This window comes from Mercenaria mercenaria, chromosome 2 (assembly GCF_021730395.1).
Source record: "Mercenaria mercenaria strain notata chromosome 2, MADL_Memer_1, whole genome shotgun sequence".
NCBI lineage: Eukaryota > Metazoa > Mollusca > Bivalvia > Venerida > Veneridae > Mercenaria > Mercenaria mercenaria.
The window spans coordinates 21306444-21324071 of NC_069362.1; the positions used below are offsets into that span (position 1 = coordinate 21306444).

Sequence of the window (17628 nt, forward strand, 5' to 3'; positions counted from 1 at the left end):
CGTGCTGGTGGAACATTCCCCTTGTGTTGTAAGGGGGAAAACCCACTAAAGTTCCCCGGATACAACACGGAGAAGGTTTCTGTTTTTTTCTAAGAAAATGCGGGAGGAAAATGTCTTTGGGGAGATGTGGTTTCGGATCATTTTTAAGCATTTCGGCCCCGAAAGACACTTCTCGTTTAATTCCCATACCCGCAGAACGTTGGGCCTAACGACGCGCCTTGCCTTAATAGTGTTTTCTTGCTTTCCCCCCCCAACCACGCAATGGCTGTGTCCCTTAGACAAAACCGCATTTCAGCCCCTCTCTCGAGAATACTCACAGTGTGCACAGAATTCATGGCCTCAAGAGCGGAACTTCTACATTTCTTGCAATGTTTATTATTTTTGTTCTTTTGAAAATTTACAGTATTTTTTTTTAAATTTCAGCAAGCGCTCTTTTTGATATCTTGATATTGGCAGGGTCCCTTACTTGCTATATAGTGCGAAATACTAAGGTATTTTTTTGTTATTCTTGGGAGGGAACTTTTTTTTTATGAAAACAGTTTTTTTTAAAAATATTTATTGAAAAAAAAAATTTTTGCCAAAATAATCTTTTTCATTAAACAAAATGTACTTTTAAAAACAGGCTGCCAAGAAAAGATAAAAACGAGCATCACGATAACCGTTCGGGAAAACAAATGTGCATATAAAAATGGAAAAAAAAAGACGTTGGAAAAGACATTTCAAGCTTAATAAAAAGGAAAAAAAATTTTTTCACTACAAGTCATTTTATAATCAAATTAATGTACGGTCGCATGTTTTTGACTAAATTTTTAAAATGCCGGGGAGAGCATTTTTAAGTAGGGTTTTTTCACAAAAGGATTATTGTCTAAAATTTTAAAGTTTAACATTATGTCCGTTTTGATGACAAAACGACATGAAAATTATATATAGCCTTAAAGGCTTCAACCCTGTCTGAATAACCTTAAATTTTAAGAATAAGATGTTTTTATGTAAATTTTTTGCATCAAACCATTCCCAAAATTTTAAAATAAAAAACGAAGGAAATCCTTTCGGACCGGGACCCTATCTACAAGCCTTTAGCTAGAAAGATTGATGTAATTTAATGTGGCAATGCGGGGAAATTGTTGTTTCTGTAATAAAAAAGAAAAAAGTTGTTTTTTTGATTTATTTGTGCTACCCGTTTTTATGTAGATATACCCCTTTATAATAGAATACATAAAGTAAATTTATTCAGTTTAAAGTTGCCTGCTAGTATGCACAGACCGAGAAAATTTTTGTTTTTAAAACATTTGTAAAAAGTTTCATAATTAATTAATGTGTTTTAACTATTTAAATTGCTTTCGATATATGATCTATTTATCAAGCTCGCATTTTACTTTTTTTTTAAAATTTTGCATTTTCCCTCGGCACAAAATTTTTTAAATTATAAGTTGCGCAGTTTCCATTATCCAAAGATTCTTTAAACTCTGTTATGCCCCTCTATATCTACCACAAAACAAAGGACCCCAAGGAAAAAGAAGTTTCTTTTTTTTGTGAAACCTTGGGGACGGGTGTGCCTGTCATAACTATTTAATAAATCCAGTATGATAATGTTATTTGTTGTATTTTCTTGCATATTTTTTTTTAAAGTCCTGTATGTGCACCCCTTTCCCAAAAAAATCTATCATTATCTATATTCATACAGTTCAGTCTGGGGTTTAAACTTATTTGACACGGCTTTTTCTATTGGATCTTTGTCTTTTCGGTTACCAAGAAGCTGCGAATACCCAAGCTGAGGGACAAGTATCTTTACGATTTCAAGTCATAGAAAACGCATTTGTTTCTGCGAGGTGATAAAGATTTGTTCTATTCTTTTTCATTTTTTGTACTTTTGAAAATTAAATCATTTACCAAGTAGCGTAGCCACAAGTAACACGTATAATTTTAAACAAGGAAATAAAAACAGAAGAACAACATTCACGAATATTACTTTGATAATAATTGAGCCGTGCCATGAGAAAACCAACATAGTGGGTATGCGACCAGCATGGATCCAGACCAGCCTTCGCATCCGCGCAGTCTGGTCAAGCTCCATGCTGTTCGCTTTTAAAGCCTATTGGAATTGGAGAAACTATTAGCGAACAGAATGGATCCCGACCAGACTGCGCGGATGCGCAGGCTGGTCTGGATCCATGCTGGTCGCATACCCACTATGTTGGTTTTCCCGTGGCACGGCTCAATTATGTTTTAATGTACTAACTCTGTAGAAAGCATACTTTTTATTACTAAATTAAAGCATATCAACAATAATATATCAGTAAATGTTTTACCACAAAGCAAATATTCAGTCTTCTTGGACAAACAAAACACCTCATACTTGCATCTTTTGATATCAGTTAGTTACTGTGTTTTTACAGTGATTTAAAATGCATAATATATTGAATGGTATTTTAACAATAAGGATGTTTCTTTTTTCCGCCTTCTGCAAAGCCAACGCATGCATATGTCTATGGTTCATAAAGCTATCACTTTACATATATGCCACATTAATTTTTTATTTCTGTATTCAAATATCATGTACGTATGGTTCAGGATTCCCCTACTGGGTATCACTTTTGTAACACTATCCGGTAACGTTGAAAGTTTCCGGTATTAAGAGTAAGATTTAGTGTACCATTAGCCTGTTTGAACTCTATACATATTAACATATAAATCAAAATGGCAAAAAATAAGTTGAAAAAGTACACACAGCCTGTTGAATGACATAACTATTTGCATGCAGGGATATCAAAATTACTTGCACGCTTTCAGCATAAGTAGCCAATGTGTCTTCATGTCACGTGCAAGACCCCTTACGTAAAGGTCAAGGTCACACAGAATCAGAATAATAAAATATAACTCATTTTCCTTTTCAATTGTATTACTGTTTATGCAAATAATTTGGCACACGCCTTAACCAGGGCAATGTGCTCCGTGCAAAGTCAAGACCAGCAGCTTAAGGATCAAGGGCACACTTTGGCGTCAAAGATTTAATACACTCTGTAACCTTCTTATGCATACATGGATATTCCAGTTAAGTTGGCACACAACTTCATCAAACACCACGAAAATGTGTCGCGTTTAAAACACATACCATTAGTTTAATGGCGTGGTCACACTACACGTAGTTAATCGTAGTAAGGAGGGATCGTAGTTGGTCGTAGTTGATCGAACTAAGCGTAGTTACACGTAGATAATCGTAGTCAAACGTAGTAATGATCGTAGAAACTTCTATAATGAACTTGGCCATATTTCAAGCTGAACAGTACCATTAACTGTTAAAAGGGGTGCTTACTAAAATGATACTGACTGAATGGCGAACAGTGCAGTGGTCGCATGTTTCATGCATGATAAGGGTTAAAACCTTTTGGATATTTTTTAAACATGTAAAAATTGGAGAGGAAAAAATAAATGAACTGACTCGATATGTGCACCTTCATGAAATTGTGTACACTGAAGTCAGTTGGATAAACTCACTGGTCAGCAAATTATTTCGGTAGTTGAGTCCAAGCTTGTTGCTTTTTCATGTGTGATTATAAGGGTATGATAATTATCTAAAAATAACTTTTACATTATTTTGATGTTCTTTGCACTTTGATTCTACATCAGAAGCAAATCAGTTCTCTGTGTTATGACATCTTGTAGATTTGAATGAAGTTCATTTCTTTTTTATCATCACTGTGGTTACTGACATAAAATGTTTTGGTAACATCACACCAGCAAATAGCCATTGGATTATTTAAGTCCTTCAATATAGTTGCACTCTCTTTACAGTCACCAGTTACATTGAGTATATTACATTTGTCTTTTCGTAAATCACTCACATAGAATGATCCGTCATCTATCATGGCAATACCTTGTGGAGCTCCCATCCCTCCATAACTACCCATTAGTTCTCCTTGCCAGTTTAACCAGATAACTGCCTGCATTGCATAGTCAGATATATAGATAGCATTGCTGTTTGTGGTAACATATTCTGGGTAACTGAAAATATTTTCACCATTTGAGTTTGTTATGACTGTTGTTAGTACAGTGCCTTTCAAGTCGATGATTTGCAGTTTTGCAGGTCTCTGAAATGTTACTGCAAATTTTCCCTGGCAGTTACTGATACCATAACACAATCCATCTACTTTAAGTGTGTTTTTCTTAGAGAGTCTGTTTGAGGAGTAGGATATCAACTGTATTGTGTGGTTACCTGGCATTGTTACCGCAAGTTCATCTCTGGTGGTTGTGGTAATATCCCAGGGATATGAATCTAGGCTCAGTTGTTGAATAGCTTCACTATTAATGTCTACCATTTTAATTGAGTAATTGTTATAATCCGCTAGAAATACTTGGTTTGGAAAAGAAGCTGCAATTCTGGTTATGTAACAATCTATTTTATCTGATGATGTCTTGACACATAAGTTTTTATGATGTGAAATTGTCCTTGATTTTAAAGCTGGAGTTGAAGGAGGACTTGTGTGTTTAGAGCAAGGAGATGTATTATCTGGCTGTCCAGCATCAGTAGAACTAGACATTGTAGACAGATTTTGAGTGTGTGGCATGTTGTCTTTATCTAGAAGTTTATGATGTCGAAGTGGTTTTGGTCTTCTGTGGGTGTTAAAGCACGAGTCACACAGGTGCTCTTCACAATCTATACAGTACCCAGCGGCAGGTAGCCTGAGGTCATCTCTGTCGCATGGCTGACAGAAAACTTCAAAATCTTCTCCAGAACCTTGAGACAGGGTTGAAGAAAATTGCTGCCGTACTTTTTTACCAGGGACAGCCATGGCTTATCTGAAATTAACAAAACAAACAATGTTAAAAACATTATTGTGTTTTAAGACATACAGATTCTATTTGCTAAAACTTCACCTTTCATAATGAAGTAATTTATTTTATTTTATGTTTCACATACCAACTATTTTTGGCATTTATTTCCATAAACTAATACCAGTTGATTTACTATTATAAAATAGTGTTAGAAGTTTATTAACTACCACAATACCAGTGTGACCAGTGCATTTCTAACACAAACTAGTGTTACCAGTTGATTAACTATCACAAATCAGCATTACCAGTTGATTTATTACCACAAACCAGTGTTTTATACCAGTTCATTTTCTACCACAAACCAGTGTTACTATGTCATTTCTACCACAAACCAGTTATCCCAGTTAATTTACTACCAAAAACCAGTATTACCAATTGATTTACTACAACACATCTGTGTTTTGTACCAGTTGATTTACTACCACAAACTAGTGTTACCAGTTGAATTACTACTATAAGCCGGTAATAAATACCAGTTGTATGCACTGAAGTTAAAATGTATTGATATCTGTAGGATTATAAGACCTTGACAAAGAAGTTTTGAAGTATTTTCAAATTTCTGGATTTGTCATATTACAATTGTAATAGAAGCTGTTGTGGAGACCAAGGTGAAGCAAGTCCCTTTACATAATAGTGTCCGATAAAATTTTCTGATCAATTTTATTATGTTGCTGACTACACAAGAAAATTTACACCCTTCAAAACTTCAGAATTACATTTTGACACATACAGCATTACTGTGTGAATAAGTTGCAGTTGTCTGAATTTTATGTCTCAGGAGTTTGAAATAAAGACTCTAACATGGCTCGATTTGATTGCCAGTTAAGGTTTAGCAGTATATCACAAAACAACAGATTTTTTTAGTAAATGAACAGCACCATGACAAACAACTTATCTGTCCAATACATGTTTTACTGTTCTGTCCCACAGGGTTGGATACTTAAACTATTCTTAATGAGTTGTCCCCCTTTAAATAAGAATGCCATTTGTAAAGTTAAAATGTAAACAATTGTCAAAAACGATGTTTTACCTAGTTATGTAAAGTTTAAATACTCGCACGATGTCGCAAATGCATGAAAACAAAGACCTGTAACAGCTTTTAATAAATGGTGAGTTTTTAAAGGCGCTGAACTGTCCAGAAGTGTGGCCCCTTCATGCAGTCCCTTTCCGGTATTCAATACATATATCAGCAAATTGACAATGGTTTTGTAGAATAATATAAATGTTTTATACGCTAATAAATTTTCATGTAAAACAATGCTTTCTTTCTATGATTTGATGACGTTCGAACTTTTTTCTCCAAAACATGGACCTAAACCTTAAACAAAGAAAAATTTCAAGCTCTAAACAAGGGTTGACGCGCGGACCGGTAAGAGACATGGTTTGTGGGCCAGTTTCTGTAAGTCCTCTAGATTTTCGATATCGTTACCCAGAAATTAGGCAAAGTTTCATCCACTTCAGCCATTAATACATTCATTCCGGGATTTTTTAAGGCCGGATGTCGCTTTCTACCATATGTCAAACAAAAACTATACTTATTTGAGTAAACCTTGTGTATGAAAAATGCGGAATTCTCTCTTTTTGAATTTAAGTACTTTTTGCTGAACACGACGTTTTAGTAGATTGTTCCATTACTGACTTTCAGATATTAGCGTTTTGCTTATGTAACTGTTCTAAATCAATTAAAGGCTCACTGTAACAATTTATTCCAAATTTTGACGATTTCTACCAAACTTTAGGGGTTAAAATACCACACCCACACGAGCTACATTTTCGCCTTTTTTAATAACTTACAAACTTATCAAAGTTTCTGTATTTTTAATAAGACATCATCAAATAATTGTATTAAGATTCACAATTTTATATATTTTCATGAGAATATAATACTTTGCAATCAATTTAGTTATGAAAATTTTACTTCCCGATCGAGAAACTGAGATAAATATTTTACATCAAATCGCATTTAAATTTGTGGGCAAGTACATTTACTAAAGTGTTCTCATATTACATTAAGAGCTGATATAAACAAAACTGAACAAAATCACTAAAAAGAGGTAGGAAAGCAACATAGAAGAGAAAAAATGAACAATGTATATTTTAACTGCCACGGAAATCCAAAAAGTTGAATAAAAAATTTATTAGTACATTTAAAAAAAAATGAATTGTAGAAACTTTGAAAAATATGTCAGGTTCATATTGGTGTAATTTATTTTATGATATCATGTATAGTCTTTTACACAAAGCCTTTTGAAATAAAGAATTAACAAACAATGATTTTGATTCCCAACCGGGAAGCAAGTTACTATAATTAGTATCAAGTTTCCCGTTTGGGAAGTAGGGAGAAACCCATAGATTGTTTCCCGCAAAGGAAGTTCCCCCTACCGAAAGTCTCTAGAAATACAAAAAAAATAGTGAAAAAGGAACAGTTGCGGAAAGTTCAGAAATCCTGGCACTGGTAAGTGTCTTATAAAGTGTATCTAGCATGGGAAAATGGCATTGGGCAGTCAAAAAAGGGCTTGGAGCTAGGGGGTCTGGGGGTATGCTCCCCCGTAAAATTTTGAAATCGTGCAAACCATTTCGCGCAATTTGGAGGCATTCTGTGTGTATTTGTGTGATGATGTACCATAATTGCATTTTATTAGAGAGAAATACAATAAAATGCAAATATGGTACATCATCACATAAATACACACAGAATGCCTCCAAATTGCGCGAAATGGTTTGCACGATTTCAAAATTGCACGATTTCAAAATTTTACGGGGGACATATGAACATTAGGATATGAATTTTTGTTTTTAAAAATTTTTAAAAATTCAAAATCAAGAAAAAAAAGATGACCGCGTCGGGAATCGAACCCCGAACCGCCGCGGCAATAAAGACATTTTCCCGTCGTCGTAACCAATAGCGCTATATAGCTAAGTAGTGAATAATGACTTCGAAATATATAGATATATATATATATAATCGAGACAGTTAACCTGGAGTAAAAGCGTGATAAACGCTTTTCGATTTTCAAAGTAGTAAAAACAGCAAATTCTGATGTGTTTCCATAACATAAAGTTTGTCAGTAATTAAGTTTTAAAGCCTTCTTAAGAAATATAGCATTTATTTCAAGATATCTAAAAAATTATTTTACTTTTTTGTTGTCGAACGATCTAGAGGCATGCCGCTTTAAAACATATTATTGAAAATATCTGCTTGTGTCTTTCTTAACACAGGCAATCTACTGAGGTGTCCTCTGAATCTCAGTGCGATTAATGGTTGTCGCATGCAAACATATCAGCACCATCTTCAGTAATTTCTTAAAACATCCCCCAAGATGAATATTCTTGCGATATCTTGTAACTCTTTACCTAGTTTCTGTTTCGCGGAATCAAATCAAATGAGCGAAATCAAATCATAAAATTTAAAGTAATAAATAGTTTTTAAAATCCTTTTGAGTTTTTATTAAGAATATATATTTTTGCGTGTGTATGTCAATTTTCAGAATTTTGTTTTCATATTTAGTATGGTTATGAAAGCAAAAACATATACGGGCGTTGATTTCGCCCGATTCTATATGCGCGGAAATCTCAAGTGACTGGCAAAATAAATTCATAAAATTTAAAGTATAGAATATTTTTAAATCCTTTTGAGGACACGTCACGGCTGAGATAGTTTTGCATTATTGTAATACACAATCGGTATTAAAATTGTTTCCAATATATGTGCTCATTAGATAAATCCTCAATATCCTTGTGAAAATAAAGGATTTTTTTTATATAATTGCAACACTGAGTTGCTCTAATTAGTGACAAATGACTGAAACAATAGGAATTCTTACGTAACTTGGATAGACAAAACGACAGTAACAATAAATTCTTTTATTGTTTAAATTTATGAGTTGTAAGCTACAAAATAGAAGAGCCGTTTATAAAAAAAATCAACCTGGAAGTTAGAAATAACAGATTTTATTTAATTAGGTCATGAGTCATCATACACCTGTCAAAATTTGTCATTAGTTTTCACGAGCTATCAAAATTATTTTCATCTCTCCATTCTGCAAATGCATTGTTTTTGTAAGTATCTTGGTAGGACATTGTAGTGTGTAACTTACTTTACATTCCACATTAATAGTTGTGCTTGAAATTGCTTTGTTGAGCTCACCGGAGTTACGTAAGAATTTCTATTGTTTTAGTTTATTGTCTGGAATAAATGTTCCTTTTTGGTAGACAAAGGAAACTATTTGGTTGAATCATAACATAACGGTTTTTGGAAAGAACTGAATATTCTTTGGTTCTTTATCATTCACCGGAAATTCAAAACGTGATATAATTCTACGTGTGTATGCCAATTTTCAAAGTAATTATCAGGTCTAGGATTTCATGATTTTTATGGACTGTCCATAAATACACACACTATCCACAAATTTACAGACTGCTCATGTCCGTAAATTTGTAGATATACGCACGATTTACACGGGTTTTTGACAATTACTTCAATAAAAGGCATTTCCGCAAAATGTCCGACAGTGAAGAAACACCGAAAGAGGTAAACTTTTAACATGAAATTTATATCTTATACATATGATAGTTATAAAAACATATTTAAAGGGAAAAAAAATAAAGTATGTATACTGTACCCATATGCCTAATGGTGGAAAAAAAGTCCAAAATGGCATTAAAATTACCAAAATCATACTGATGAAAAACACACACAGCTCCTGTTCGGCCATATTGTTTCTACTGCAGACGGGTTTTCTTATTCACGCTGATCTGCGTCGATTGCAGCACTGTAATACAAAGTACTTGAAGTATCAAAGTGCTTTTACTTAAATGTTTCTATTGTCCTAAGTACACTTTAAATCATAGTTTTATTTTAACACGAACCAATATATAACTAAGTTATACTGTATGTGTATAATAAATTTTTAAATTGGCTTTTACAGGTTTTTTTTGTGACCCATGCAAACCAAAAAGGCAAAACTAGTCATGCCAAGGGCCAGGATCTCGATCTACCACGAAGAAAAGGGTCCGTGAAAGGGGAATATATAAGCAACGCCAGAAAAAGGTTGCAGTGCCTTCAGCAAGAAAATTCGGATTTTTTAAGAAGGTGATGAATTTATTTTCCATTAATACACATGTTTAAATGTACCAATTCAATTAAATTCAATATTTATATATCATTCTCTGTAAACATTTTAGGTCCTAACATTATAAATATAAGCTATGTAGATCTTTTGACCAACATATGTTATAAATGTATCATCCTTACAACATGAACACCATATATATAACATGCCTCCTTATTAATTATACTTTTTTACAGGCTATGAATTAACACATGACGGGGAAATACGTAAAGGCCCAAGTCGGGGAAAAATACGGTGTCCGAAAAAGAAAAGCTTGAACGTTGATGAATGTACGTTTAACTTAGGAAGTGATAACAATGATGCTATCCCTGCAGCTCATGGTTCCGGCGCTCCTGCTACTTCTACTGCTGCTGCTACTTCTTCTTGTACTGCTAGTGCTAACCAAGTAAGCTTATGTTAACAATTTCATATCCACCCTCCGCTATAACAGTAATAATTAAGAACTATCCTAATTACTGGGGCCCGTCTGCATGTATCTCGAATGGCATTTCTTGTTCATTTAATATACTGTTGTTCTGATGTCAATTTAATACATGTATAATTTTATAAAAAAATTTAACACAGTATTTCATTTGCAGATAATCCGGCTCTTAGTCCTCAGCACTTTCAAGTTTTTGAGGTTACATCTAACACCGTCGGAATAACAGTGCAATTTAGCAGATAGTGTGGAAAGTTTGGTTACGGAAAATTTCCCTCCGGAACAATGCCGGTATTGTGGCGGGATGTTCCAGAATGACGCAAGCATACACAGGACTTGTGGGTGGGATGCGACAAAGACCAGTGTGATTATTGGGTTCATGCTTTTGTTTACTTGGAAAATCCAATAAGATAACCGCTAAATTTGTCAAGAAATTTACCATTTTAAGTGTCCTTTCCATAAATAAAAATTTTTATATCCTTACATTCCCTTTGTCTTCCCGATACATCCCCAAGCATTGAATAATTTCCCTTTTGTAGAACGTAATGATAACTTTCTGAGTTCCTCTTTTTTCACGCTTCCATTGTTCTGACAGGGTGTCATTCTCTTCACACCACCACAGTCAATTTTTGACTGAAACATTTTATATAATTATTATAAAAAAAATAGTCATAAATTTTACCATTAATCTACCATGAAATTCTGAAAATAGCTGCATCCTCTATTTCATTATGGGTTTTTTAAAAAGCACTGTAGCAAAATTTTCGTAGTATGGCGAATTTCAAGCTTTGAAGGTGAACGAAGACAAACCTATTCGCCCATTTACTTATTATGGCAAACACGAAATACTACTAGAACGATATGACCATCGAATCTCCGCATGATAACTGTTTGAATGAAAAGTTTTACATAACAAACTCTAATCTCCGTCGATCATTTGCTGCAGCTCTTTTTTTAGTTTTGTTCTCAATGTTGAAGTATTTTTTCCCGCTCATTACAACTGTAAATACCCTTTCCAGTTTCTTTGAATTTGGGTACGGGCAAATACTTGCTTTTATTATCTTTGCACTTCTCCTCAAACCAAACAGTTCATTATCAAGTTTTAATTTGTCGTCAACTAGCCGTGGAGTAACAGACGCAGAGAAATAATTATTTTCTCGTAATTTCTCTGCCAATACTCTATTTCTTTGTCATTTTGTAGTTTTCTAAAAAAATAATTTTTTTAAGCTCGTTATGTCTCCTGTAAATAAATATAACTTGCATATACTACTAATATGAATCTAAATTCGAGATGGAAAAATTAAACAGTATTTTCATATTATGGGAATAATTTCAAACAAAGTTGAACGAAAAAATGTACTTTTAAAATTGAATATCAATATGTTTTGTCCTTTAATTATTATAAAAATTATATTTTAAAAATGGACATCTAATAATTTCCACTTTTTTTCTAAATAAAAACCAAGGCTTGAACATTTGGTCCATACTTTCGCGTATTATTCAGATTTTGTTCAGACATCCGTGTATTTTCTGAAATTTGTTTCCACTTCTTGTGATGTTTTAGACTTTGTTTCAGAATTTCGTTTATTGTTCAGACTTTCTTGTAATGTTTAGACCTTGTTTCAACTTTCGTGTAATGTTCAGGGCCCTTTGTTCAGACTTTCTTGTAATGTTCAACTTTGTTCAGACTTTCGTGTAATGTTTCCGACTTTCGTTTAATATACATACTGTATGTAATATTACCTATGGTAGGACTGTCTTTGTGCATCCTCTGTAAAACCGCTGAATATATTTCCTTTCATCTATATAATTAAATAATGATTCAATACATGTTCTTTGACAATACATAATTATTCAAAATGATTTAGGTTTTAAATTCACTGATTTTTAAAAAGTATTTATTTATCTCTACAAGAAAATTTAAAATTCGCTTTTAATGAAGTATTTTTTTTTTAGCAATGTACCATTTTCCAGAAGATATGACAATCTGTGTGCTTCTGACAGAAAGTAGTATAAGGAGAAAATGTCAATCGACTGCCATAAAAATTTTTTGAAGTTGAAATGTATTTCAGCCGCGCCACGATAAAACATAGTGCGTTTCACTGTGACAAGCATTCATCCAGACCAGCCTGCGCATCCGCACAGTGTTCATTGTAAATAATTATTAAATTGTTATTTGAAACGAAAATTATTTTCACATTACTTTTGATAATAATTTATATTTACTTTTTGTAATATATTTGGTTTCTGCAAGCAATTAGAATTACCTTTTCCATTTCGCCTAAGTTGCGGCAAACGCGGAGCCATCTTTCCTCAGTAGGAACTCCAGGTGGCATCCAGGATTTAACTGCTTTGTTTACACTTTCTAGTATAAAATCTCCACCTTCACCACAGTTTTCATTTCCAGACTGGGATAGAGCCATGTTTGATTTCAAATAATGGGAAAGTTCATCTGGCGCATGTTTCATTATTATATCAAATCTATAATTCAGTTCCATGTAGCCTGTCATATTAGGGCCGTAATAGAGAGAAGACAGTTTTATGCCATGCACAGTAAAACACATCAAAGTTCCCTCTTCGGACACCAGTCCTATACAGATCCAATCCAAACACATAAGTGAAAACAGCCTTAAACATGAATTTATAATTGGCTCCAACTGGTGTTGAATGACCCATTCATATAAACCTTCTACACATGCTGCATATTTTGGGAAACGGTGTGTTTTACATAAGGTTTTAACAATTCTTTTGCAGACCATATAGAAAAACGAAATTTTTTGCCACCTTTAATGGGGTCAGTACGGGACTACAGGCGGACAAAGTTTTTAAATGAAGCCACCAACATAATTGCTAACTTTTTGAGCGCAACACCCAAAGAAATTTTAAAAATGGTTTTATCAAATTTTTTTCTATATGACCTAACCCAGGTACAACAAAATATTTAAAATTTTCTAAAAAGATACATGTTTTCAAAGGTGGATACGCCAGTTGAATAAACCACTTTCATTTTTTAAAGATCTCATGACAAACAGGACAACAAAATGCGTTCGATAAGACAAACAAAATTTAAAAGGCATCCGTCGCAACCGACGATTATCCACTCCTTCTTAAAAATGCTATAATGGAGTCAAGACTATCGTAATGAACAAAAGAACATGTTTTGCCCTTCGGTCAAAAAATAAACGTCTGTAGAACCTTTAACAAAAGAAGGTCAGAATCGTATCTGTTTCTGTGGGCTTTCACAAGAAAATTGGGGCAAATTGTTTTTAAAAACAACCCTCTTTTTTTAATTTGGGGTTCTTTTACATCACCTATAAATCGACAAAACACCGGGAAAAAAGACTTTATAAAATCTTTTCCCCCTGAGCCTGAAAAACTATTCTTTTTCTGATTATTTCCCAGGTTTTTGTACATCAACTTTTTTTTAAGCCAAATATAAGGAGAGAAAACCGGGGATTTTTTTGTAAGTTTGTAACGGGGGGGGTACTAAACCCCAAAGGGTAATGACACAAACCCAAAGGCTTTTGAATTGATTTAACTTTCCAAATTTACGAGCGGAATTTGATTGTTTAAAAAAAAAATATATACATCATTTTCAGACTCAGTATAACTTTAATGTTTTAGGGGCACATTTTAGAAAAAAAATTCATAACAAATGTACGCCGGCGAGAGTACATTAACGCATTTCTACTAAAGACTACCCCCAACAAAAAAGGCAAACCAATTTTAAACAAAATTTAAAAAAACCCCCCATATACTATAACGGAAAAAAACACTAAGTTTCGTAAACATTCAAAATTTTTAGACCCTCTTTAATTAAAGGGGAAGAAATTTTGCAAGAAAACCCACCACGGGATCATTTTAGAAAGGGTACGTCTGTATAAAAATCGGTAAGACCACTTTAAATTTACACTGTCAATTTTATTGACCTGTTTTTTGAAAACACAGCCTAAAGACTTGAACAGATAAAGTTTTTCATGTCCATGTCACCAAAGCTATTTGGCTTAAAAACTCATAAACGTAAGCCTGGGCTTTTTCAACTGACGCGTGTGGTTTTCCCATTTATGGATCCTTTCCTCATAGCAACCATTGCACAAGAAATTTGCAATGAAACTCTTTAAATTTTCTTTACAAAAAAATTATTATATCTTTTTTATACTCTTTTAATTTTTAATGTTCACCGCCGTACTTGAAGAGAATCCTCGGAAAATACACCCACACTCTTTGGGGGCGGGATTTTTTTAAATGACCACATAGGAAGATAATACATATTTTTTGAAGGGAAAAAAATTTAAACCCCTTCAAAAAACAGAACATCGCAAAGGGAAATTTTATGCTTAAATTTAGGGAGTTTTTTTTTTTTGCGAATTCATAACTAAAATCAAAAAAAATTATCATTTTGAAAACACGAGACCCAGCTTTAAATCAGTTAATCCATTTTTTTTCCCTTTCAATGATTGAAAAATAGTTTTTTTATAAATTAAAAAACAATTCATTTTTTTCATAACATTATAAAGAATTTCAATTACAAGCTTCCCACAACGCGGAAAAACAGCGAATTACCATCTGTATTTTTCCAAAAAGGCCCTTTTGACCGGGAAAGGTTTTGGTTTTTTTTAGAAAATATGGGAAATAAATGAAAAACCGTTGTTTGACACAATATTTTAAAGTTTACAACACATTATTTAAAGATTTTCCTCACTTTTTAGAGCTCTGGCTTGAAAAAAAACTAACGTTAACTTCAAACTTGCACACAAGTCTGTAAAAGTGCGACGAAACAAATTTTCAATTTCACTTTGCGGGTTTTTTTTTCTCTGGCGATATCACATATTTTTACCCCTCATGCATTTTACTGTAATTTTAAATATTTGATACTGTAAATTTGCAGATACTCGTAAATTTACGGACTGAGCTGTCTTAAATTTTTTGGATAGTGTGTTATTTATGGGCATCCATAAAAATCAGAAACCAGACCGATTATTTTTACCTGTATTGGGAAAAAAAACGTATCGATTGTATTTAGGTCAACTCTACATTATCAAAATTTATTAATAAACAGTATTATATATTTACAACTCGGTGTTTTTTCTTAACAAATTTGTGCAGGTAATTTGTAACTCCAAGTCAGGGGCGGGAACTAAAAGTGGCAGGATTTAATACCCCACGCTAGTTACCGCACTGTTAGATAGGAAAGTATGCCACTGCTGGAAAAGTAAAAACAATGTATTTTATTGATTTTCTGCTCTAGCATTGGTTTATTTTACATGGGCTTTACACATTTGTAAAGCAAGGATTTTAAGTACTCACTGAACTGCTGTATATGGCAATGTGGACCGCCTACAACTACCATATATGGATGGCTATGATACAAAACAGAAAGAACATTAAAACTCTCGGGTAAACGATTTATACTCGGGGGCTACGCCCCCTTGTACAAATCGTTTACCCTCGAGTTTCAATGCTCTTTCTATTACTTGTATCATAGCTCGGTGTTTTTTCTTAACAAATTTGGTGCAGGTAAATCGTATACACTGACTACAGGGTGCGGTAACTAAAAGTGTGCAGGTATTTAATACCCGCACACTAGTTACCGCACTGTTGGATAGGAAATTATGCCAGCGTGTCTGGAACGGTAGACAGCGAAGTGTATTTTATTGATTTTCTGCTCTTGCATTGGTTTATTTTACCTGGGCTTTACACATTTGTAATGCAAGGATTTCAAGTACTGACTGAACTGCTGTATATGGCAATGAGGAACGCCTACAACTACTGTATATGGAAGGCTATGATACAAAACAGAAAGAACATTAAAACTTTCGGGTAAACGATTCAATGCTCTTTCTATTACTAAACTCACCTGTGTCACTGTGTATAAATATCCAAACACTGCCAAAATTTTAACAAGTTTAAACAAGTTTATAGCGGTATAACATACTTCCTTTCATTGAATAAATGCTTGACTGCAATTCAATGAAGATTACAAAACCAGATTGTTGGCAAACGTCCAACCTTTCTCATTTTTCGGCGAATGCCGTCTAACAACCAATTCGTGACCTGGACTTACCAAGCTACTTGATAACGCATTATAGATAATTTATCAAAATGAAAGATTTATGCAACAGTCTGCCTGATTGGACGTCATGGTGTCTTTTTTCGGCGAACGCCGTCTAAATTCGTTTTCGTTTCCTATGCCACGTGACTTCAGTTTGCAAATCAAACTACTTGATAACGCATTATAGATAATTTATCAAAATGGAAGATTTATGTAACACTCTTCCTGATTGGACGAGAGTGTCAATTTCTTTCACTCTGTTGATTGTGCTACGCTGAGTGAAATGTAGACAAAGCGTTTATCTTAAACGACGCTGTTCACAGTTTTAAAGCTAACTTTGGCTCAGTATATTTAGCAAGAATATATCTCAAAATGATAAGTAAGTTTAATAAATATGATAAAAACCTGTTCAAATACCAACATATATCAAATTAAAGAAAGAGCTGAATACGGTCTGCGTATCACATGAATAAGGGTGTGATAAGAGTCTTTTATGTAGAGAAGTGCTTTTTAAAAGATTTTCATTGTTACAATTGTCGTCTGTATATGAAAAGGTTTCTTTGCTTTTGTGACTTATTCAGATTGCATATTAAAATGAGTACTTGTTTGCTTTGATATATTTGTTATAAATTATTTAACTGATTTATCATATATGAATATTTTTCTTTAGTATGGTATGCAAATACTGAACCCAGTTGAAACCTGTTTTATTATATATATATGCTATATAATGACTGAATCTCATTACACTGAAATGAAGGTACGCTGCATACAGTTTATCTATGTGATATGACTATGGTCAAACTTTCCTTATGAAACAAAAATATTGAAATAATTACAATTGTATGTTTTGCTTGACCTTCACTTTTTTTTTATATGTGTGACGTCATTGTCCAAAGATTCGTGAATAGCGAATATGCTTTTGTTAAAGCGGGATCAGTTGGCCTATTTTAGAAATAAATAGAAATAATAAATAAAAAAATCCTTTAATTGATTTTTTTCTCATGTATTCTAATCAAACTTGATTTGTAGCCAACTTTGTTCAGCTGGGACATTTGACCCCTTTTAGGGGCTGCTAGAGCTAAAACTAGAAATGCCTTTATAAAGCGTCTCATGAACAGCTTGGTGGATCTTTGTCATACTTGGTCTGGAGCATCATTATAAGGTCCTCTTCCAAATTTATTTATATAGGA

The 17628-nt window shown here is 33.5% G+C and overlaps 1 protein-coding gene across 1 annotated transcript; it reads right to left on the reverse strand.

Moving 5' to 3' along the window:
* Positions 1 to 2245: 2245 nt before the first annotated feature.
* On the reverse strand, positions 2246 to 16349 carry LOC123563465 (uncharacterized). Its single transcript, XM_053532054.1, has 2 exons — positions 16241 to 16349; positions 2246 to 4797 (listed from the first exon to the last, which is right to left on the reverse strand). Exon 2 carries the CDS (start codon positions 4788 to 4790, stop codon positions 3648 to 3650), a length of 1143 nt encoding a protein of 380 aa, XP_053388029.1. The 5' UTR covers positions 4791 to 4797; positions 16241 to 16349; the 3' UTR covers positions 2246 to 3647.
* Between the last annotated feature and the right edge of the window lie 1279 nt (positions 16350 to 17628).

Bases quoted from the DNA above. Each gene is read 5' to 3' on its own strand.
- LOC123563465 (XM_053532054.1), bottom strand. From the start codon at position 4,790: ATGGCTGTCCCTGGTAAAAAAGTACGGCAGCAATTTTCTTCAACCCTG.